Genomic DNA, 25,990 nt, shown 5'->3' with positions numbered 1-25,990 from the left:
TATATATATATGCTCCTAAATGTTTGCATTGAGTAGCAATCCCCACTTCCTCAACACACAACTACCACTTTAGAGTAAATTGTATTTCTTTTCAACATTTTGATCCCATCACTTCCTTTTACCTCAAACTAAAAAAATACGTTTGTGCTTCTGTAAAACCAAATGTATGCTATGACTCTGCTACTGTGAATTCTGTTATTTTATTATTGATTTGACCTTTATAAAATGTCAAAAAAAAAAAAAAAAGCAAAACAGAGCTAGATGTTGGGACTTTTGACTGACTTAAAACAGATGATTACACTTTCAAGACAATTCATATATAAGTGTGAGATCATCAAGTGGCATCTGTCATGTAAAAGCATTTAGAGATTTTTAGTGCAGCACTCAAATAAAATAGCACTTCTCCAGGAATCTGTTAAATGGGAATAAATGCTTCCTTTTCAAAACACAAGTCCAGGAATGCACAACAGCACTTTTTTTAAGATAGAAAATTAATGAAAAGTTAGGTCATTTGTAAATATAACTTGAATACAATGGAGAACATAAGTATTTGATAAACCACTGATTGCCCAAGTTTCCCCACTTATCAAGAAGAGAGGTTTGTAATTTCCCTCAACTATGAGAGACATAATCATCCCAAAAATCCAGTAAATAGCATTGTGTAATTTTTTTATAACAACTTACTTGCATTTGATTGCATGGAATAAATATTTAACACAATATTAAAATATAGAACTTAATATTTGGTACAGAAACATTTGATTACCATTAAAGAGGTCAGATGTTTCCTGTGTGTCTTGACCAGTTTTAGGCACACTGTGGACAAATTTAGCTTTTCAAGGATATTCAAATTTATTTGAACACACTCGTATTTCTGCCAGTGTAAGCTAAATTGCTAAGTCTTTAATTTACTGATTTTAACACCAAATACAAAATTTTGTCATAGTCATTTTAAGCTGTTGCAAAACACCTTCTGTCCATCTCTGCAGGTTTTGTAAGAGGAACGAGGTGCCTAGTAGGGGGCGGGGGATTGAACCAAACCCACTGCTGTCACATTTCCAAGTGCAGATGAGGTGATGATAGCCTTGCAACGGCTAACTTAGACAAGACAGGACTCCCTGGAAGAACAGATGTTGTATCTTAATGGGAACACACTGGCTAAACGAAGTCTTTAATATTTATTATCAAAACAAGTTGCATGGGACAATGAAGAGGCCAAAGGCAGAACAGCTTAAGCAGTTGTGGCGCTTAAAAATAAATTACACACTGATGTGATTCATCATTTTGACCATGCTAGTGTTACTCAAGAACTCCATTGGCTTTTGTGATGCCAGTATAGCCAGCTTTATTGGTTATTTGTTATCTTAAAACAAGGTTAGCTCTGTGGATTTAGAATGGAAATGCTTAGTGAAAGAGGTTATAATGACATTGGTGAGAGAAAAAAAATGCTCTATTTCTATTGAACAATACTCTTCTGGACACATTATGCAGGAATGACCTGGTAACAAACATTACGTGCTGTTAAAAACTGTTTCCAAAGCAATGTTTCTCCTAGTGGGATTTGTAAACCAGCCGACCTCCTGGAGGAAAATTGGATTCAATTTAGGTAAAGTCATCAGTTTCTCACCAGAACAAAATTGTTGACCATTGGTTTCCTTTTTTTTCCTCCATATTCTGTTTTATTTATTTTTTTGTTACATTGATTGTGTAATATGCCGTCTGTGGCTTTACTCATCACCAGGTCCTGACCCGATGGCTAAGTAATTCTTACTGAGCTGAAAAGATGAAAGCTGTTTAATAAAACATAGCCACTAGAGGACTAACAGGTCTCACTCTCCCCTTTGCAAGTCACACTCTCATTTATTCATGAATTCATGCAATCATCTCCCCTTTTCCCCAAACCACCCAGTTCCTAGGAAACTGTCTGTCAAGTATATGAAGACAACTATTCATAGGAGAGGCATTAAGCTGTAAAGACGGAGAGACTGGACGAATGCGCTGGCACAAAGGCTTGAGTGTGATGTCATTGAGTTTAATTCACAAGATTTTATATCCTGAAGGACACACAGTTTAGCAGAGCATTACAGATTTATGTTTCTGGAACAGGAAAGTGTGCGAGAGAGTTGGTGGGCATATGTCAGCCTCACAATTGCCCAATATCACTTCATGGCAGACGCATTGATCTTCTTCTCAGAAAGAAACCGAGCTTTGTTCTACAAATTGTATATGGTTGTTTTCGGTGGCGGGGAGAGATTTCCAAAATAATACAAACCAGAACCCCTTCCTCTTGCATTTGTGAATCGTGTCTTGCACAAGTACATACAAATGTGTTCAAATTTGTGCAGGTAAAGAAACCCAACCCAAGCCGGGAGTCAGGATTCTTGCTCTTGCTAATCAAAGGCAACACAGTCTTAATGTGATTGCAATCATACCCTAATCAGCACTTGACAAATTGCCCTACACAGAAACCATCAGAGAAACAGATGGACAGAAAGAGACACAATTTAACCGAGGTCAAGTGTCCTGCTGAATCTGTGTGTATGTTTGCATATATATATATATATATATATTTTGCATTAGATTGAAAATACCAAGTTGTTGGCAAGCAAAGAGACGAGCAGCAAAACAACAGGCTTAATAGAAACAGAAAAGACGAATGCTGCAGCCGTCATCTCACAGATAAACCCTCTGCACAAGCACTTGATTGCTGTCTAACAACTGACGAGGTCACAGTTATCATCCGGTTTCTCTTGTCCTCCCAATGTCTCACACAAAGATACGTTTTTACCGTTTGCTTTCAGTAATCTCTTTTCCTTTTTTCCTCATAGATGTTCTCTTTGTTTTTAATGTCCTTTAAAACATTTTGCTGAATATTTGCCTTATCTTCTCCACTTTTGAATATTCTCTCCTTTCAAAAAAGAGATCTGACGATGCTTTAAATTCTCCACCTAATTATGAAATAGAAACCAAAGCCTAGGAATGCAATGTGATTTTTTTTTATGTTATTCATTTACATTCATCAAGTATAAAGATATTGATGAGCACAACTCCTATTGGTTTTGATCGTCCAAGTTTGCGACATCCACTTTTGTAGAGCTTATCCAGTTTGTTACCCAGAAGAACTATTGGTTGTTTACTGCTTGACAATAAAAAAAAACAATTCCTAGGTAAACTTTAGATAAACTTTATTCAGCTGAAGTCTGAGTCCTGACTAATTCAAAGCAAGACTTTTACCAAGGAACTCTTGTGACATTTTGTTAAAATGTAAACCTTAAGCCAAGTATGAGTGGACTGGAAACTATGTTCACTTATACGGCATCCACCTCCACACTGTCCAATGCCTGTCAGAACAAACAAAGGAAATCACTCACTCTCTTCGGTCAGACAGCCTGATGGCCATTGTAGAATGTAGAGGGTGCTGTGCATGAGAGAAAAATATATGGTGTCAAAGATTTTCAACAGATCTCTCCCTCTTGTTATATAGTGTAATGTTCACATATATTAAAATTCTTTGAACCTTTAAATTTAGTTTGGAAATCTGTTGTTCCGATTTTGCGTCTCGAATATATAAGATGTTAGACCCACTCCACAAGGGTCTAACATCTGTGAGAAGGGACATCGATGTCAGGTGTTTTATCTTTGGGGTTCTGATTGTTGTCTATGCTTATGAACTAGAAACTAGATTAGATCTTGGAGTCTTCAGGTGGTGTCCTGAATCTGGGGTTTTCATTGTGCTCATAGAGAACTTCAGTGCCAGTGTAGCCAAAATTGGAGCTACCTGGAAGGGTTTGATTAGTAGTAACCTTCCTGTTTCTTCTATAAGAGGTTCTTAGTTATTAGATTTCTATTCAAGGCATGCCATGTCTCAAAAAAAAAAAAAGAAGGGGAGAAAAAAAAGATTTCCAATAGGTGTACTTGGTAACAAGTCACCTTGGGTCAAAGGTCGATAAAGATTTTGCTTTTATGTAGTCAGACCTGCATCAGAGCTGTCAAGTGACTACTACCTGATGGTAAATAGCATCTGGTAGTAGGGGAGACTCCACAATAGACTTGATAAACTCTTGTAGAATCCAGATGGACCTTGGTCAGAACCTCCAATGCAGACACAGTGGCTTGAAGATCTCTGGTGCCTGTTGTGATGGCAAGCAGATGACTTGTTGGAGTAAACTGTCGTCTGAAGAAATAGTCTCTATGGGCTACAACATCTTCAATAATAACCTTTCAACATTGCTTGCATTTTAGACAACCAGACTTAAAGTAGTATGCTTTGTTTACATTTTAATTGCCCCAGCTTTAAGCGATTTAATGAGAAAATCACTTTCCCTATATCTCTGACAGCATTAACAAATGATGAATAAATACAATTCTGTAGTATGTTTCAAATGGCAAATAGCACTGTGTGAGGCCGTCCGCTGTTTGAATGGTAGTTGACACTAAATGACACGTGTCACGTTGACCCTGTAACATCTGGTGCCTGACACCAAACCAGCCTTTAGTCGCAACATGGCTCTTTTAGTGTGCCATGGTAAATGAAGCGGTGTAAGCTTTTTTTTCCCTCTGTTCTGGTTGACATTTTCTCATAGCCATCACTCATCGCCTCCAGCCTCTCTTTTACTTTTGTCATACTTTTCATTTTTTCTACTTTTCGCCCTTTTTTCTATGTGTACCGACTCCAAAGTTTTTCATTCATGGCTATGTGTGCGCCTGTTCTCTGCTGCTTTCATCCTGGTCAAAAATAATGGGTTCAATCATCAAGTGCTAACTACTACGTTTAAGATGATGATGGTGTTTGTTTGTAGGTTTACTGCATACGACGGTGCCTCAGTTGTCAAAAGTAACTAGGGGCTATCACTTGCCTTCAAAGAGCTTCTGGCACACCATCTGACAAGTAGATGAGAAAATGTGCGCACGTGCGTCTATAATGTTTGCGATTAGATTATATAACATAATTCAGATGGCTGGATAACTCTTCTTATGCAGTTATAGTCACTTTTTTTGGGTACTGCTGCATTGCTTCCTAGGGGGTATTAGTGCTCTTGAGGGAAAAGTGCAGTAAGTAATGCAGACAACTCTCATTTTAAATTTGCAGTAAGATTCCACAGTAAAAGTCAAATTGACAAACTAAAATGCAGTCAAGCCAAGTACCAACAACTAATCTACTTTAAAAAAAAATCTAATGGAAACATAAAATCTTAACTGTTAATTAAACTGGTTCTTTTCTTCATTAATATCCAACATCAGAATAAAAATGTATTCGTTGTAGCTTCTTTTTTGATCCGGTCAAAAAAGTAGATCAGAAAGGAGCAGTTTCTTTATCTAGAAACTGCTCCTTTCTGATCTACTTTTTTCAGTTTCTAGATTTTCTTTTACAACTGTTGTTGTACAACCTTGCATACAAATGAAGATTTTATATTCTTCATAATATCTTGTTTCTTTGAAATACCTGTTTTCTTTTAAAACGAAACAAGAAATTGATATTTTGAAATCAATAGTTTTCTCAAAATCATGAACAAATGTAATTTTTTTTTTTTTTTTTTTTTTTGCAGAATTGAGAACACGCTTCCTGATGCCTATTTTGTTTTCAACGACATTACATGCAGGTGTGCTGTGGAACCTGTCATCGTGCGACGCCCTGAAGATGCCGATTATCCAAGATGCACTTGCAGTTCTGACCAACAGCGTCATCATCCCGCACTCCAACTGGGACTCATCTCCTGGTCACCTCGATGACCGCAAACTCCACCTTCATACCTCCCAGGTGCTGCGCAATGCCACAGGCTGTCTCAGGTAAGAGATGCAATTTGCATCGCTACCGCTGCTAAAACGTCTTAAGGCATCCATTATAGTTTATAATTTGTTTATGTGCAATGAAAACGTGTGTGTTAATGCATTAAAGACATAATCATGGCAGAGTAAATTTATTTACAAGCAAAGGAACACATTATTAATAAATGTACATGAGTTAATGTAGTGGAAAGTATATAAAACTGCAAGATACAGAGGTCTGCAAGATACAGAGGTCTGTGAACCACAGAAAATGAGTTTTGTACCTAAACGAGTGTTATGAGCTACAGTTGGTAAACGTCTAAACTGAACTCATTAACTCAAATTACCTTAGATATTTTTTAATGGAATAAGATGTTTTTCATTGCAAATATTACATAGTGATCATGCTGCCGTGTGTGTCATTTTTAATTATGGCACCACTAAGAGATTAGATCACTAATTCACAGCTAAAAAATAACTTTGTCATGGTGTCAGACTCTAAAATTGCCTATTAAGGCAGATTTAGTTAAATGAACTCTTTATACCTAACGCAGAGAAAGTGTTGGGTTCAAATCTCTGCCCTGCCTGTTTTTATTGTGTGTGTTTAGTGTTTGAATGTGCTCCGGTTCATATACAGTTTTCTTTAGGTGTGTGCGTGCGTGTGTGTGTGGTTGTCTGGGATTGACTGGGACCTGTTTGATGTGTATCTCACCTTTCCTCAATGACTAAAAAAAAATAATAATGTTTTTTTTTTTCCTACTTTTACCATGGAGTGTTCCACCTTAAGTCACAAAATTGTTTATAGGAGCTTTGTGCCTGTGTGTCGGTACGTAAAGATGCGGGGGAAGATAGATGATGCTGTCACTGCACTGTTCACCACTCTGAAGCTACAGATGAAATGTTAAAGGAGAGGATGAACTGGAAGCAGAGGAGAAGGTAAAAATTGAAGGAAGGATTTAGCTGCGGTAAACACTGAAGGGGGATAAAGGAGGTGTGTATAGCTGCTCACCAGCGTTGTATCCCATCTCACTATCTTTTCGAAGGGTTAATGTAACATTAGACTACAGTGTTCAGGTCTTTGTGTTTCACAGCTCAATTTCAGACCTCTCACCTATCTCATTATTCCTTTGTTGTGAGCGCTTGTGCTGTTGTGTATTGCATGGGCACTCTTGCATATGTTTCTGTACAACTCTGTCTATTTTTCCTGAGTGTTTGTGTTTGAGCTCGTATGTACAACAACCCTAAGTGGCACACACACACACACACACGCACACACGTACAACACACACATCAAAACAGACATGCAAAATTCAAGTGTTAGAAACACTAACAACAGAAAGCACACCTGGAAGGAAGTCACAGTGAGTCAACTGTTTCCTATTATTGGTTTGCGTCTTTGTGTGCTCACTTTCTGCACACCTTCAGAAGTGTGTTCATGCTGTTGTGGTAATACTGCTCATTAAACCGAGTCACTCCTCAAGGGGGTGAGGGGGTGACTAATTCACGATGACTTCTATATGCAAATGTAGTCAACTAAAAAGTCATAGAGCTCTTTTGTTCGCCATTTCTCTCGCAACCCTTTTCCTTGTATTAAACTGAAAGGCTTTACTGACCACTTGCACTACGAGAACCGGGATTGTGTTCTCCGAGTTTGTCCTCAGCCAGATACTGATTGTAGGTGTTTGAACACGGTATAAAAGAAAGCATTATTCTGTGTGGTTTCCATATCTTTCAGTAAAAAACGCTTTAAGTGCCCACAGATTGCTGGATTTTTTTATTTTTTGCCAAGCAAGAGACGATTCACAGTCTGCTCTTTATGAATTACACACACTGTATGTTATTTATGTATTTTTTCTGTACACATTATGCACCCAGCAAAGGTTGATTCCTTTCAAAAATTCACATTTAAGCCAGTTGTGGTTTTTCTTATTGAACAATTATCAGGACGCATGGTCAGAAACAGCTGCGTTTCCGCATTGCTTTCCTTCATATTCATATCAATTTCATGCATTTGCACTGTCATCCGGTTATCGCCTTCTGCCGCCATTGTGCTCTCAGTCACATAGAGACATACACACACAGTCAGACACTCGCACAGCGCCACCACACACCAGTTGTTTGAGACAGCCGTCAGACTGACATTGTCTGCTCGCCATCTGTCTCGGATTCACTCGTAATCTCATTGTCTTTTGTTTCATTTTGCTAAATTGCTACGAGTAAATTTGATTGATTTTCTTTTACATTATTTGTCGGTGCATCCATGAAAAGAAAATATGTCTGATTTAAAAAGTGTAATAGAAAAACGTATGTAACTGATGGCAATCCAGCTTTTGCAAAAACAGAATATTTTTTTCCCTCAGTTTTATATTCTGAAAAATAGATGTTTTCCACACTTTAAGCTCATTTGTCAGAAGTCCTAGGAGTTAACTGACACATAAATAGTTACTCATCAAATATTTTCTGACACTCATACGTGCACTAGGATTTTTTAATATTTTTTTTATCTAGTTGCCCATAGCAAAATTCATCAGAGTAAAACAAAGTCACCCTTATCTTGAAATTTGAGAAATTCATTTCATAAATCCATTGCCAGTTTTGAAGAGGTTAGCTGTTTACACCACCAGAGCAGCATACTAATCCCTCCTGTTTAATAAATTTCTTATTACCTTATTCTGCTGATTGTAATCACTGCTAATGGGTCACGCAACAAAAACGCATTCAGTCGAAGTAAGCAGCTGGATCTAATCAACTGCTGAGCAGTTGTGTTCAGTCTGACACCTTTGCTTGTAAAAGTAGTCTTGCTGTTTTTTGAATTGAAAACCAAAAATATGTGATCTAAAAATGTGGAACTTTATTTGAATTCCTTAGCAGGAACGTTGTCCTAATTTCCAAAAGAATGATGATGTTTTTTTATGCAAAATCCCAGACTTATTATTTCAGTGCTGTCATACTTAACATCATGTTTTAATATATTTGTTTTGGTTCAGTCATGTCGATATGTTTCAGTCTTTTATATGTTATGTTTTATAATAGGTGCTAGTTCTCTTGGGACTGTGATTACTGGTATTCTAAAGCTGTTTTGTTCATGATTCAACTGGACATTTTAGTTTCCAGTCTAATTGGTTACAAAATGCATTATATAACCTTTTAGAAAGAACAGAAAGATGCACTCTATTGTGATCATCACAGGCCAAGAGACTGAAGTCAGCCATTCAAATATATTTATGTCTATATGGTAAAATAATAATAATAATAGTCTGCCTAAAATTGGTTTGCCCTTTTCCTGGTGTTATTAGTAGAGCTTTTAGCTTTGTTAGTGAAGTCATGTGATGCAAACTGTTTTACCAAGAAACACTTTTTGCTTCATGCATTCATCAGTTTTCTTCATTTTGAATGAGAGGAAACTCTGCAACTATGTGGAAGCAATAGCATTTTACGTTTTATGCTATCTGTCCATTCATATAAAAAAAACATCGAGCAACTCTTTACGTCATCATTGGACTGTCTTGCTATTATAAAGGCACTCAAGCTTCCTTCACCTAAAAAATAATAAAACTGAGGTTTTGGTACTTGGGAGATGAGATCTTCCCAATACCTCTCTGTCATACAACATCTCTCGTGTGAGAAATCTTGGCATATTCTTTGACAACTTATTTAAAATCACAAAGCAAGTTCAGTTGTCAAGATGAGCTTTGTCCAGCAACAAAGTTGAAGCCTCATCTTTTTCCTTTGGATATTGAAAGATTGATGTGGCTTGTTCAAAATACTACTGCTCACCTGTTAACAGGAACCTGAAAATAGGAACAACTGCAATAATAGTTTTTCTCAATCCATCCATCCATCCATCCATCCATCCATCCATCCATCCATCCATCCATCCATCCATCCATCCATCCATAAGGTCACAATCGTTTTGTTGCATCATGTTTAAAGAATCTTCTAAAGCACCATACGCCCATAGGAACAATTAGGTCCAACAACCAGTTGCTCTCATATGTCCTACCAAAAAAAGTAAGAGGTGATCATGTCTTCTCTGTTGCAGCAGAAAAACGGTGGAAAAAATTACCAGTTAATATAAGTGCTGCTCATAATATCTTGACTGTTTCTATTTTTTACAATATTTCTTATTTTTTAAAACGATGAATTACTTTAATCTTGTCTCCTGCGTGTGTTTTTACCAACTCCCTTCAGTTATTTGGTCATGCTGTGCAGCTCTATACTTGTTTGTGCTTTATAAATAAAGTTAACCCACTGACAGTTCAAATCAAAGTAAACGATACATTTTGTTGCTCAATAGCTTAAAGAGTCTGAAATGTAAATTTATTAGCCATGCAAGATCTTCCTGTGCTTCTCTACTTTCAATGAGGAATTTGAGAAAATACGAATCATAAACATGTACTGCGTATACGTATTTGGATGACATCGCATGCCTTTTTTTCCCCTGTCTCATTTAGCTTTAATGCTGTCTGCTGTGGTATCAGTCCAACCGTTTCACCTTAACAGCCCTGCTTTATTTGGACGCCAAACAAACGACTGCAGGGTTTCCTGTACTCCCAGCTTCATATCTTGGATGAGGCTTATTTTGATTTGTTATATATATGGATGAATGACGTGGTTTCAGATTACAATCAGATGAGTTTTGAATCATGATCAACAAGCCTTGCTCTGGTGTTAGCTGGCTCTAGGCACTCCCGGGCACTGTGGTGGCCAGACACAACTCTCTGCCTTCAGCAAGCGCCATGTCCTCTGGCCAAATGTCTTTCAACATTGAAGGTTTTTGGCAAAAAAAAAAGAAAAAAAGAAAAGTGTTGTAACGAGACAATTAGCCAACATTTTGTGAAACAAGTAAAATTTTTCCATTTGATATGCTGGTCATAAAACTGAAAATACATGCTGCTTTGTTCAGAACACATTAGCATTAAAACTTATCTCAAGTATTTCTTATAATTGCATCAGTTCTGTTTGAAATACCCCTATTTACTTCTGGGCACCGAGCCCTACCCATTCGGTCTTTTGGATGACTTCCTGAGTTGAATATCTACGTGTCATCACCAGTGCATGTTTGTGCATCTATAATAATTTAACAGATATGTAACCTACCATGTACATCTCCAGCATAACAAAACCACACATTCAAACAGTACCTCCATTTTCTTGCTCTTCTATCCACCTCCTGTCTTTGTTGCTTAAACATTTACTAAGATGAAGTGTTTGCACTGTTCTGTTGTTTAATATTGACTCGACAGACACTTGTTACTGCTGAGCACCATTTCATGGTATGCTTCGTTGTCCATTAGCATTCAAAGCGAGGGGAAGTAATTTGACCTTCTCTCGGAAGTGGGAAGCCACGAACGTGACGTTTTAATTGAGTTCTTTCTCTCTTCTCTGTGTTTCTTTTTTATTTATTTATTTTTGTCGGCACAGTTTCTGAATAACCTAATTTCATAGACTGGCAAAAACAGCTGTGATCTTTATTGTGCCAGCATGACAGATTTGCCTCTTTGTTCACACCACATTGTCTCATCTGTTCTGTTAAATTTTATCTTAAGAGAATAATATTTGAACTGCTCTGACTAAATGTTAATGATTCCTCTGTTTATTCCCTTCCGTTGCTTGCGTGTCGCTTTAGCAGAGGTCTGCAGCGTAGATGGAAATTAATTACTGTTTTCTTTGATTTGAAGCTAAGCTCTAAGATGTCTATGGAGTCTTTTATCTACATTCAGGTCTTCAACCTAAGAAATAGCTGACTTGTTAGTGCAAATCCACATTCAGCTGCTCTGCATTACCCTGATTTACTGTATAATTAACCAACATGTACATCTGAAGATGTGATTTGTGACCCTTAAAGTAGAAATGCGATTACTTGGCACCTTATCATTTATCTTAATTTTACAAGACCGAATTGCGCTGTTTGATTTTGCTGTGCGGCAGAGTTGACAATAATTGATTCTGCTACATAAAACCATGCAGAGGAGGTATATTGAGTGGCTGTGGCATTTAGGTTTTCAGATTGCTTGGAGTCATTTATCTCCAAAGTATTCTTTCAAGACAGTCACTTACATTTTGATCTCCTCAACGGGTGCCAAAGGCATGATTTGCAAACTGACATTATTAGACGGTTCTAGTGCATGTTTTGCTCAAGTTGTGTGAAAGGAACTTGTCTTTTTTTCTTATTTTTCTTTTTTTTTTCCCCTGTACAATGGATGTTTTCACCTTAAATAAAACCAAATATGTATTCCTTTTAAAGTTTCACTACTGCTTTGTTATAGTCAGAACGATATTTGTGGCTTGAGAAGTTTGACTCGAAATTTTATGCCTTCTGTCCTGAAAGTACATCAGTCATATGTAATACTTTTTAAGTCATGTATAACATAGTTTGTGGAAGCACAGGGTTTTGTAAGATAACAAAAATATTCATTGTAATGCTTGTTAGTTTCATGTGTCTAAAACTGAAAAATTCTATCCATTATTTCCAGAGATTTTTGTTGTCGTTTCATTTTTTTTTTTTGGAAAGTATTGACCTGCCAATTATAGGACCAATCAGAATTCTCTTCAAGAATTATAACAAATTATATGAATTACATTTAAAATATTATGTCAGGTAGGAATTTGTTGTGTAACCAATGGGTTGCCGGTTCGAAACCCACTTGCTTTACCTCCTAGTGGTGACTTCTGTTAGTCTTCCCAGTGCAGTTGTGGCTACATTGTGTCATACACATATTTCAGCATCTGAAATGTGTGTGAAATGTGTGTATGCTTTGGAGTCCTCTGACTTGATAAAGTGCTGTTGAAGAGCAGGCTATTTAGTAGGGAATGTCATGCTATTTGTGTAACGTCAGAGTTGAAAAACGGCTATGGTTAAGGAGTTTACATTGTAACTCTTTAGCTTCTAATGTTGGAAAATAGCATGGTTAGAATTTGCAACATTAAACAGCAGCAAATGTATGCATTCCCTAGAAAATATAGATCCTTACCCTAAATCCTGAAGGCTGCCATCCTTTTCAAATCCTTCATGCCTGATAAGCTCAGCAGGACAAACAGAACAACCTTCCTGCAGTATATTCTGTCTTCTTGTTATCTGCCTAAGCCTGGATCTTTGCCGCGGCACCATTAATGGCCTGCAGACACATTTCCTTGGAAAATACAATTTCGTTTTAAATAACATCTGGCAATTTTGTGCTTCATCTGACTTCAATTTTAGACGCCTTAAAATAGCTACCTTTAAATAGCTACCTTTAAATTATCCTACCTTAGAATTATTTTTTTATACCAATGAGTGTCGGTGCGACGTGGTGTGTTCACTGACCATCGACCAGTAAAACAAATTGCGCGGTTACCAGTCTGTTTCTCTGTGTATTTCTTTTTTTTTCTATAGATCATAAAAGCAAGGCTTCCACTAATAATAGGATACATAAAACTATCAAATTACTCTAACATTATATGGTGTGTGTCTTTTTGAATTAAGTGACTTTTTCCCTTTTTTCTCTTCAAGTGTTTTAAACTTAGATATAGGCCTGTATGGATAGTCTGAGATGTTTGTTTTTCTGTCTTTTGACAAGTTTTAATAACAGAATAGAAATATATTTTTTGTCCCACAGTGGGACATTCAGGTGAAACAGCAGCAAGTGACAGGATATTAAAACGTGTAGGTTCGCACAATGGTAAACGTATTAAAATGTATAGATTTTAAAATTAGGAGTAATGAGGGAAAGATTATAACATAAAATACTCTGCAGTTATCAAAAGTAGCATGCGCCGATCCAAAGACTACAGACCACAACATTCGAAAATAAAAAGTGAGATGTGTAAATTCCAACAAAAATATTCAAAATCAGTATAACTTTGCAAATACCAGTATGGATGTAAATTCTTGAGTTTACTGGGAGCAGTGATGGTTACAGTCGAACAGCTGCTGGGAGGAAGAATCTGTGATCATATTTAAAATTTGATCAATCTTATATTTTAATCTTTTTCTTGTTTTTTTTTACATGGCTTGTTTTTGGTGTGTTTCAGAAACGTAAGCTCAGCAGGTGAGGAGGCGCGACGGAGAATGAGAGAGTGTGACGGCCTTACAGATGCTCTACTCTACGTTATTCAGATCTCCTTGGGGAGCAGTGAGATCGACAGCAAGGTATTTATTAGTTTTCCTCTGAAAATGTTGGCTTTTTTATGCACAAACTCTGCATTTCATTCTGAAACATTAATCATTTAGTCAGGGAAGCAAAGAGTCTTTACACTACTTTGTCATACCAGAAACACTTGTACAACCTTCAGAGTAACCTTTGAATAAAACGAAAGTACAGCTGAATGTCCCCTCATTTGCCAATTACCACTAAGATAGCTTTTTTTGTTTGTTTGTTTGTTTTAAAGGAGTTTATAGTTCAGCAAGCCAAGTTACAGTTTTTATATGTAAAGTATTAGAGCATTTGCTCCAGCCTATTAATTTAGCAGTCAAAGTTGAGTGAATTTGTGTACATTCTGCATTTTTCTGTCTCAGAACACATTCATGTTGGCGTGCAGTATATATAAGTGTGTGGAGGCCAGTCAATATTACATAAATAGTGCTTTGGTTGGCTGACTTTTCAAGGTCTCCCTGTCTTCCAGCCTTTTCTAAATGGCCATCCTTAATCACTGTTTAACCATCCTCCCCTCACCACTGTTTGACTGCAGTCGCCAGAGGACTGTCGTTGCCTCAGTAACAAAGACTGATTGGCAGATCAGCCGTCTAATGGTTTCTGCTACAACAAACATGGACAAACTCTGTTTGTCCTCCAGTTCCATTTTCTTGTTTTTTCGTCTTATTCTGGATCATACGTTGTGCTACTCGAGCTGTTGTAGAGTTTGGTGTGCCTTGTAAATTACTTACAAGGAATAAAACATCACAGTGACTAAAAATCTCAATTTCCTCAATTGCAGGAAATTCATATAAATTCAAACTGTAGTAATTTCAAATTAAATGTATTTTATTTACATGAAATGCTATGTTCTTTAGAGTCTTTAGTTGAGTTTAGTTTTGAATGGGAGCTCGATCAATAAATCAGAACAAACATTCAGGGTTCCTAACTATGCAAACATTTTCAGACATTTTAATGAAATTGTACATCAGGATCAAAAAAGGGTATTCAATCGACAACTATAAACTGCCAAAAAATAAATTTATTTTCTTTTTTTTCATTAAACACGTGGCATAAAAATAAAAGCTGTTCTACACTAGTATATTTGTATATTTGTACAAAGTAAGACAAAGTGTCCTAACGATATCCTAACAATGTATCAATTGTTTCCTTCAGCACTTTTTCCAACCACTTACTCTGAATTTTGATGAAGATATTTAACATTAACTTCCTTCTATGCCATGTGTGTTTCTTTATAAAACCCTTCATTTTTGATAATAATAATCTCTAGACTAATTCAGAAACTAGTAACATACGTTTCTCAAGTTTGACCCGTTCATCCTCAATATATTTGGCTTCATATGACCAGACTGCATTCTCTCGTCTTTGTATTTAATCGCAGGAGTAATTAAAACAGAAGGACCCAGAAGCCGAGTACAACATTGTCTGTCCATCGCATTATTGCTTTCGTTATTGTTTGTGTACACACGTATTATGTGTATGGTTTCGTGACTCATGGGAATGTAAGGACAAAAAAGAATGTGAGGGTATAGATTCATAAACAAGGACACGCAATAAAAAAGACCAACATGTAAACAAGTAGCAAACTTATTTTCCTGAGAATCCGATAAATGTTGCACATGGTAGCGATGCCGATCCATACGTGACCCCGGTTTACTCAGCTTCGAGTAACACAGAACCGTCCGCAAGTGTCTTTGCACTCTATAGACCTTGTATGCTATAATAAAGGAGTTCAGAATAAACGTGAAACAACAGATCGAAATATGAAATGTCACCGTAAATTGTAAATTAAACACAACTTCTCCAACATCATTCTGTAATAGACTGTGAATAGAATTTCAGACATGACTGCAGCTCACTGGAGTGAGACATTGTTTTTCTTTGTTGCATCTCTTGAGGCTGTTCAATTACACTCCTTAGTCGTCTTTGTGTAAACCAACGGTCAGACTGCGAGAAGATTGATTATTCGTCTTTGATCATTTCCACTCCGCTGATTTGATGACTCCCCTTTCTCAGCGATACACAAACGCGCGCGGCTACGCAAAGTCTCGGAAGCGCGCTTTTAAGAATAGACATCAAGCGTTGTAAGACATGGTTTGTCCGTGTACGGGGGGACACACACTTCCTCACAGGCACGGCGACTTTAGGGTTTGCCTCTGCACCGAGTGTTAAATGAGCTGTGTGATAATATATTGGGTTTGTCATTTTTCCTCATTTACTTGAGTTTTTCTAATCTCATTTCAAAGTCAGAGCTAACAAAATGCAGAAAACATATTACCTGTGAGATTATGGACGTCGTTTGGTTTCCCATCTGTCTTTCTCATGGGTGTTGCCTGAGGGTTTATATTATATATGAGTGGATTTTTTTTTTTCTTTCTTTCTTTCTTCCTTTCAAGCGATGCCTTGTTTTTGAACTTCCTTTTATTGTTTTCAAACAGATCTTTCATTTCAACTTTTGGACTTTAACCATTTATCTTTTCTTCGTCTCATCTTCCTTCTCCCCACACCATTTCTCTTCCTCCTGCGTTTGCTTTATCTCTAGACTGTAGAGAACTGTGTTTGTATTCTGAGGAATCTGTCATACAGACTGGCTGCTGAGACATCCCACGGCCAGCAAGGTGGTCTCGAAGAGCTGGATGGGCTGCTTTGTGATGCAAATGGATGTGAAGGGGAGAGCTCCGGTTGCTGGGGGAAGAAGAAAAAGAAAAAGAAGGGAGCTGAGCAGGTAAAGGGCAGAAGTAACAAAGTGATTTGGGTTCAAATGGTACATTAAACATGTTTTTTGTCGTCATGTCAGTGTAAAGAAACGCGTGTTTGGGCGACTCACGGAAGTTCATCACGGCTCTGTGTTTCATGCAAGCAGATGGAAGTGGCGATTGGCTTTAAAGCAGTTTTGACATTTTGACATCAGGTTTAGTTTAAACCCATCTATACTGTTTCAGTTCCACCTTGGTTCTTTTTTTTTGGTGTTTTCCTCAGATATTTGGGTAACACACTGTACATGGTGGTGTACATGGTGTACATGTACATGTACCATGTACTGCTGCGGAACACAGCAGTACATGGGCTACCACCACATTGATTTTGTAATTTAGTTGTAATTAGACTGCAAGAACGTTCCCCAGGGACAAAAGAATTTTGCGGGGCCTTTTACCTCACCGTCTGTGTTTCTGAATGAGGAGCAAAATAAAATACTTTGATCCATCTGAGGAAGATTTTTTTTGGGGGGGTAAGAAAGACTTGATACTCTTCTTCCCTGTAGAACAACGATTTTTAAATGAGTTTGCTTTTAAGGATCTATACTAAGATTATTCCAGAAATAGATTATTTTCCTCCCAGCTATTTAACTCTTGTGATCATAGTTTTAATAGAAGCAGACAGAGTTCCTGACATATGATTGAATTCACAGCTTATAATGTTGAAAAATAAATAGATGTGTCTTGCATAATTTGTTCCCTCATACATCGAGTTGTTTGTTCTCTTAACAGCCTCTTACCTCCTTCTTCATTTTTTGTCAAACAGACATGTAAGAGCAGCTTTATATGATAAAACAGAAAGATGCTGTGATCGACTGTCCTTCTTTTAACAGGGACATGAAGTAAATAACAAAAAATAGAATGAAAATGCCGGATCGCTGTGTACCCTTCAAGCTGAGTTTGAAAGACTTGGCTTTTTAAATAATTAAAACCAGTTTTGCACAGTTAGTTATACTTTACATTATTAAACATTTTGAATCTGAGCTTTTGTAATAGGATTATATTCCTCAAATGTATCCATTATTTCCACAGTTCATGCATTTCTTATCCACGCTGTGAATGTGGTCTGCCGTTTTTGGGGACACCCACAACGTCAGGCTTATTTTTTATTTTTTCCACTTTTTTGTTCATATTTAAAGTCAAAGGCTTTAATTTGTAATTGTTTTTAACATTAGTGGTTACCTCTAGTTTTGCATTTACAAACATTTCGCCTGCATAACTCTGATATATGTGACCCAAAATATATGCAACTAATTATGCCACCCATTTCCTATACAGTTATTTTTTTTTATGAAGAGAATTGCTTATTAAATACGCTAAAATTAAGCATTAAGAATAAATGGCAACTTTGCTTCAGGTATTTATGGTTGAAAATGATCAGCACAGTTGACCTTTCTTGAAGCTTTTAAGTTGCATGAAAACATAAAACAAGCCCCGGCAAGAGGGCTGACAGTAAGTTTGTTTTTGTTTAGGGTTCACATTTCAGTTTCATTTTTTTGAAGCACCGACAGTTTGCTCCAGGGAGGTACATGAGGCATCAGTGTAAACCTTTCTTCAAAGAAGGTTCTAAGGGTGAGGAGCTGATGACAGACATTCAGTGTTGACATATGAGGGATAGAAACTAAGAGACTGGATTGGTTATAATTATAATTTGGTTTTGGAACCAATTACATTACTGCTCTAAAACTATAGGGAAAAAGCCTGTTGCTCTTCTTCTGTTTTCATTTTGACCAGTACTGTCAACTCGACCAACTAACGAGACTAATCAGAGGTTCAGAACATATTCAACAGGAAGCAATGAATGTCTTTTAAGAATCTGCGCTGATTGATTCTAGCAATATTTGATTTGGAATGAAAAAATAATAATTTCATTTAAATATTAGCAACAGTTGGTCCATAGCAAGTTCTTGCATGAACTTCTGCACCCAAATACAACTGCTGGACTTCACGGAAATTTTGAAACAAATGTTATTCCAAGAGTTCAACAATAGCATCACCAGAACTTCTTGAATCAAGTCAGCAGTTATTTGCTGGTTATTAAACCACACAAAGGAATAATTCCACTTTTCATGAGTGTGTTGCCTCTGTCAGAAGCCTTCCCCGATTGAAAACAAAAATATGCAATCTGCAACTGTTAGCTAGGCCATGCTTCTGCCCATTAGTGCAGCATATTTCCCTTTCCGTTTTGAATCCATTATGCAAACATCCACACATACGCTTCTGGTTTGCAAAGACATAATCTGTTCAAATGTCCCTGTGGCTTTTCCCTTTACCCGTTAACTGCCAACATTGCAGCAAGAATGCTCTGGGTTTGAATCCCAGTTTGGAGTCTTTCTGCATGGAGTTTGCATGTTCACCTTTTGCACGTGAGGATTCTCTCCAAAACCCAAAACATGACTGTTCCATCTGATTCGTCTCTCTAAATTGCTATGAGTGCGTGGTTGTTTTTTCCCTGTGTGTTCACGTGTTGCGTTGCGATGGACCGGCAGCCTGTGCAGGAGGCTACCGGAGATGGGCCGTCCCACCCCCCACCCCCACCCCCCGTGACCCTGCAAGGTTGAATGGGTATAGACAATGGACGGATGAACTTCCCTTAACATAGCACTGAGGCTCTGTCTAGATAAAGGCATTGAGGACATCACCGGTTTACTTCTGCTCCACTCCACCCGGGTTCAGTTTGACTGACAGCTCAGCCATACCTGGAGAAAACCTATCAGATGTCTGGCAAGGGAAATTGCTGTGCAGCTTAATCATGTGACCTGCTCTGTCTGTCAGCAGCTAACAGGGTGCACCTACTCAACACAGCAGGGCATCAACCCCCGATTGTCTGCACACACACAAAGTGCAAAGCAAAAATCATTCAGGGCATAGCTAAGAGGTACAAAGGCACTTTGGTTTTTTGGAGGTTTTTTTTGTTGTTGTTGTTTTATTATCACTCATTGCCCACCCCGGTTTGATGATTCCAAGGGCAACTGCCCACTTTGCCTCCATCAAAAGCATTCCTGTATACAATACCATCTCGGACACAGAACAATGTGAATTACTTAACATTTTCTGCACACATTAGACTTTCACACGCCTTTTGATTTTTTTTTTCACGATCAGAGAATCTATGTATAGAAAAAAAATAAACGCATTCCCCGTCTTGCGCACTCGATAGAAACTCTCTGAAGTCGCACACTTGCCCAGTTTACCTGGAGACAAAGAGGAGAAGGGAAATCAGTAGAGCAAAGCCGAAAGTGTTGACAGAAAGATGAAAAACGCAGCAGTCTGAGGGGTAAGGGTTAGAATAAAAACAGTGAAGCAAGGACGTAGAGATCCAAGCAGAGAATTGGGAAAGGCAGACGGAGAAAAAGGGACAACATAATAAAGAAATATGAATAAAGTGGAGGCAGTGAGGTTTCTCCTTGTCTGAGAGAGGTGTGGGAAGAAAAACCAAGGCAAAAAGAAACAGAATTACAATGGGTCGGAGTAATGTTTTCAAGAGATAATCTAGCTGTTCGGAGAATCATAATAGATGTTTTGGTTATGTTTTTTTTCTTCTGGAATTTGTTCAATTCCAGTAAAACTACACTGCTCAAAAACATAAAGGGAACACTTAAACAACACAATATAACTCCAAGTAAATCAAACTTCTGTGAAATCAAACTGTCCACTTAGGAAGCAACACTGATTGACAACGGGGACCCTCGTCGGGTCAATCAGTGTTGCTTCCTAAGTGGACAGTTTGATTTCACAGAAGTTTGATTTACTTGGAGTTATATTGTGTTGTTTAAGTGTTCCCTTTATTTTTTTGAGCAGTATATATATTTACAGACTTAAGAAAAGTCTTCCTGGAACTGAAAAAATCTCAAGATTGAGACATGGTAAAACTGGCCTGTTTGTACAAATGAGTACCTCCATTTCCAGCAGTGCAATTCAGCCAATAAGAAACAGATATGACTGTTGGTTCTTAAGTATATTTGCTGTCATCTTTTGTTTTCCTATATCCTAGTATGTCATGTTGCAGCACTGTGTGCAGCTGCCTCTGTACCAGACTGTCCTGGATGCCTTTTAGGTGACTGTAAGGAACAATATTTTTCAAGTTGCTAAAGACGACGAATGACACTCTCCTGTTTTTTTTTTTCTTTTCTTAAGTCAAAAACCTCTTTAGCTTTCCAGCAACAAAAGCAATGCAATGTATTCCTTCCCAGCACAGAAGAGCTGTTATTTGTTCAAAAACACTGCAGCAGTACAGTTACAATTTTGTATTATTAAGGAATGTTACTATGTCTAATAACAACCTTCTTCAATAATACAACATTGTTGTTATTGAAGAATGTCATTAAATAATGGCACATCCAATGAATTTCGTATCAGCAGGCTAAGCACACAGTAATTATGGTAAACATAGAAACCGCAGACAGAAGCTGCTAAAAACATTGGTTTGCAACACGTATGTTGAAAATGAAACGTTTCCATGTGAAACATGCAAAACAGATGGCAACCGTCACTGTTGCTTGTTTGTTACAATTAAAATGTCACTAAACACACACAAATGTCATTTACATAAAAGCTGGAGCTGCTTTAAAAAGGTCTGATCATGACTGACGCACCAGTCAGAGATTCTTCTGATCACCGATTTCTGTGAAGCTCTGACCTGCAAATACTGATTGCTGATCATCATTTCTCTGTAATCACTATAGGCAACAAGAGGACACTTTTATTTATGTCTTAGCAATAACATGGTTACCGTAAAATAAAACTGTATTTTAAAAACTGCCCAAAATTACAGAACTCTGTCGGTGTCTCTCAAAATGTACAAACACAGCAAAATCGTTTAAGTTATGGGAGCAATCAGTCTCGCAACTAAACTAAAGAGGCCTCTGACTGAAGGCTGCTGCCGTATGGATTAAGAAGCATGCTTAGCTTCCTGTTTTCTGCTGACTTGTAGCATCGTGTATTGTGACAGCCTTTGGATGCTTCCACACAGCAACAAGCTGGCCAGTATGAGCAGCGAACACCGTTTCTTGCTAAATATAAACTTAAATTACAACTTTGTATCATTTGCTCTGATCTTTCGCAGTGGGATGGCGTGAGTCCCTTTCCCGACACAGCCGAGCCTCCCAAAGGGGTTCAGATGTTGTGGCACCCCACCATTGTCAAGCCATACCTCACTCTGCTTTCTGAATGCTCCAATCCCGACACGCTCGAAGGCGCCGCCGGAGCCCTACAGAACCTCGCTGCAGGCAGCTGGAAGGTATCCACAGGCCCGAAATAGGAGTTCAGACATATTTTTCTTTGTACTCGAAATCGATATCTACTTCCCATTTGATTTATTAAAATAAGATAGTGCTTTTCATTAGCTTAATCTCCTCTTCGAACCCATTTTCCATTGTTTTAAAATGCCACGTGTGTAGAAGGGATTATCGGCGAGAGGTGTGATAAAAATTAGAATTAGAATGGTCATGCTGAGCAGGATAAATAATGTTTTTTTTGTGGGGGGGGGATTTCAAAGTCCTATTGTTTCATAAGGGGTCACGTAAACAAGCACGCTTAGACAGGGGTGAGGATTTGTTCTTGAATGAAACGGTGTTTCCTTTTACTCCCGCAGAGCAGAAAGAACTTCCACTTATGACAAAGTCTGTCAAAACAATATTGCTTTCGCCCGACAGCAGCACCCGGCTGTTTTATTAGATCTTAATCTCGGGGATTTTGCGTTATGAACCTTGTAATATTATTCCGAGGCAATGCACACGTTTGTTATTGTTGCTTGCTGTTTAAAATGCATCAGGGACTGGAGGAAGACTCCACAAGGAGTGAACCGAGGAAGGAGACTTCATGACTATAATGGATGACTCAAGTGGCCATGGTACTGTCAGGGCAACTTGTGCCTCCAGGAAGAGATATGAGGGTTAAAGACGGAGTATAAGTGTACCACTGTAGGGCGGCCTTGGATATTTATATAACTGCATCGTATGGCTGTTTATAAGCACCCTGGCTGTCCGATAAGGAAGAGAATGCATTAAAATATGGTCGGTCAACGAAAGAAAATGAACACAAAAGGGAAAAGCAAGAAGGGTTGCAGCTGAGAGTATTCTTCACCAGTCTTGTCGAGATGCCTGCGAGGTGTTTGGAACTGATTTTGATTTGATAAGGACTTCCAACGACAGCAGAGTGGACAAAGAGAGCGTAAGAGGCTGAATAGGATGGCTTTTGAAAAATCAGCAGAAGAAAGGAAAATTGCAGGAGCAGGTGGTTCTTGTGTGTGTGTATACTTTTTCATTAAATAAGATCTGTCTCTGTGTTTTGAGAGCAGATTTGCTGACAATGTTGGCACACTCTCTTAGCTCTGCACGTTTAGGTCTAAGCCAAGACATACGATTGTCGATATCTTATGATGAATCAGTTCCTCAAATCCCTAGCGGGGGGAGGAACTGATTCCCTATTTCTGCTATAAAGATGACGAATACTGTGAGTTTATTTCATTGCAACAGTCTGGAGAAGCTAAACGAATCTGCATTTTACCATCACAGATCAGCATCGTTTAAAAAGGTGTCATAGATTCTGACTTAGATTGTTGTTGGAGGTCTTTAACCATCTTCTTGTCATCTTCTTCCCGGAAGTGGTCAGTGTACATTCGGGCCGCTGTCCGTAAGGAGAAAGGCCTTCCCATTCTGGTGGAGCTACTGAGGATAGACAACGACAAAGTAGTATGTGCCGTCGCCACAGCTCTCCGAAACATGGCCCTGGACATCAGGAACAAGGAGCTTATAGGTGAGTTATGATAATTGGATTACTCCAACAAGGATTTATTCCACTACCTCTCGTTATTGCTTAGATTACCAACACTTCTATTCTCGTTTTTTTAAGGGATTTAGTAGAATTTGAAGTAGAATGTGGTGGCTGATCTCTGCTTTTTGCAAAGCTTTGACTCACTCATACCAGTTTTATGAGATTCCTGATTTAAGCGTTAAAATGCAAGAAGATTTAAGATTAAAATTCATAATATTGTTCTAGCTTCCCTGGCATGTGCAGTTATTGCACTTGGAGCAGAGGTGACATCACACCACCATGTGACAGAGTAAAACAGAGTTTCTGGGTTTTTTGGGTTTTTTTAAACAAAGACCGATATTTTGGCTGGGTTTAGCGTTTTGTGTTTGCACAACAATTACAAAAACATTTGTCTCTTTGCATATATTCTACATAGAGAATGTAGATTTGTACTTCAATCATGAAGTTCCCAGCAAGCGGCCAATGTTTCGGGAATGTCCTAACGCAGAGCTGGTCATTTTCTGCTCTTTCTGTGACTTCATTTTTAAACAACTTGCCGAGTTTAAAAAAGTGACATTTGAGTCTTCTTTCCTCAGTAACACCATCCACACCAAAGTTTGTGGCCAGTAGGAACTGGTAGTGCTTATTAGGGTGTGTTCACTGATCAGAAAAAAAAAAGGTTGGATTTTTAGCTAATTCGAGTCACCAGATGATTTTTATATACGTTTCTACTTTTAGGTCAGAAAGATAGTTGCACATTTGTTTGTGTGTGTATGTTTGAAAAATGCATGTATGAAACTACAATTGCCTTTTTGCAGACTCAATGTGGATAGAAGTGAGAGGATAGCATTAAGATTAATGTCAAATTTGTATGACCTACCGAATATGTTTTGCTTTTACCTTTATTTTCTTGTGATCTTGTAAAGTTATCATTTTCATATTTTTCCATCCAGCATAATGATTTTTATCTCGCCATCAGTTTAACTGAGACCATTACATGTTGGTCTCTGAGAGACTGAGATTAATAAAGATTGCACTGTGCCAGCTGTGAGTTCAGAAAATAACATGAATAATGTGTAATTGAGAAGGAAACGCTGAAGAGAGTGGGCGAGAGTGGTGGCAGATCAAAGGCTCACATTAGTCTTTGAAAAGTACACTGGGTAATGAGTGAGCCCCAGTCAGTCTGGTAGAATCAACACATCTAGAGATCATTAGCTAACCTGACTCATATACACTGAGTGTGTGTGCATTTCCTTTTGTGCCTTCAAGTGTTTTCATGTATTAGACACATCCTTTTTTCTTTGTGGCTGTCCTCTCTTTGCTGCTGCCAGGCTAGTGCAGCAATAACAGGTCAATCATGTCGACCGAAAACCAAAAACATCTTTATCTCTCTAAACAGACACCTTACACACACACACACACACATGGACGATTTTATGTATGTGCGTGTGCGTGCATGTTTTTTTTCTCTCTATCTCTAATATCTCTGACAATCTTAGCTTGTTGGTGGGCTCAACGGTTTCTATAGCAACTCTGGCACCCACTGTTTCACGCTGGAGGCTTTTGAAACATATCTTGGTTTTGCAGCAAGTTGTTGTTGTTCCTTATTGCGGAACAACAAGGAACGCCGCCGCCAAGGCTCAACACGCCCCCCTACTACGCTCTGGCTGACGCACAGCAGCAGATTAAAGGATAATTAGAGCTCTCGCGCAGGCGCTTTGCTGGCTGTGAGTGAGCTCCCTTTTGTGATTTTGTTTGTTTGTTTGTTTGTTTGTTTTATATAGTCTATCTGCAGACAAATTACCACGGCAGATTAAAATAAACAAACTATAATTATATTTAAAAAAATTTAAATGTGAAAACATATCAGCTTAACAAAACTTGGACATACTACAGCAAGTAGAATACTTTGGAGCAACAAAAGTTGAATAGTTTGACCCTGCAAAAACTGACCAAGCGTAACTGCAGACATTGTTGCGATCTATTTTATTCTGCATGCAAAGGAACAAACATGCAGTAGTTGGGGGACTGCTAAAGCTTTTACTCAAATGATTATCACCTGAATGCACAAGTTGTACGATGTTTGTAATTGTATAAATATCCAGGTGTTATTTTTGAAATATTTTGCGGGTGATAATCTACAGCCCTGAGCAAAATGCCAAAAGGTTCAGTCCAATAAGTGAAAAATCCCGTGAGGTCATTTAAGCCCGTCTGTTTTCCCTTGTAGGACGGTGATGTGGATGGCGTTTTTGATCACGGTGTTGTGTAAAAGAAAATTTGGAGTCACTTCTGAAAGGCCATCTTGTCTCGTTGGTTGTTATGTTGCCTGCCTCCGTGACCGCTCAACTTGTCTAACAACAACGGCCTTTGCACTCTTCCAGACGTGGAACAAATCTCTGTTCATGTATGATTAGCTTGGCTGTTTTATGAAGTTGGTGCTAACCAGGAGGTTACCATACCTGTAAACTAAAATCAGGTTCCATCCATCCATCCATCCATTTTCTTCTGCTTATCCGGGGTCGGGTCGCGGGGGCAGCAGCTTCAGAAGGGAGGCCCAGACTTCCCTCTCCCCAGCCACTT

At 38.2% G+C, this 25,990-nt stretch overlaps 1 protein-coding gene across 1 annotated transcript in view; it reads left to right on the top strand.

The window, feature by feature from the left end:
- The window catches only part of ctnnd2a (catenin (cadherin-associated protein), delta 2a), a 159,219-nt gene that overhangs the window by 95,219 nt on the left and 38,010 nt on the right, over window positions 1-25,990 (top strand). Inside the window, exons 13-17 of the mRNA XM_017301924.1 lie at window positions 5,601-5,787; window positions 13,780-13,897; window positions 16,444-16,626; window positions 21,723-21,896; window positions 23,263-23,413. Coding sequence (XP_017157413.1) covers window positions 5,601-5,787; window positions 13,780-13,897; window positions 16,444-16,626; window positions 21,723-21,896; window positions 23,263-23,413 — 813 coding nt within the window. The remainder of the gene's footprint in view (window positions 1-5,600; window positions 5,788-13,779; window positions 13,898-16,443; window positions 16,627-21,722; window positions 21,897-23,262; window positions 23,414-25,990) is intronic.

Source organism: Poecilia reticulata, linkage group LG20, assembly GCF_000633615.1.
Source record: "Poecilia reticulata strain Guanapo linkage group LG20, Guppy_female_1.0+MT, whole genome shotgun sequence".
Lineage (NCBI taxonomy): Eukaryota > Metazoa > Chordata > Actinopteri > Cyprinodontiformes > Poeciliidae > Poecilia > Poecilia reticulata.
Note: the sequence above shows the minus strand (reverse complement) of the source record. Positions and strands in the feature narration are given on the sequence as shown.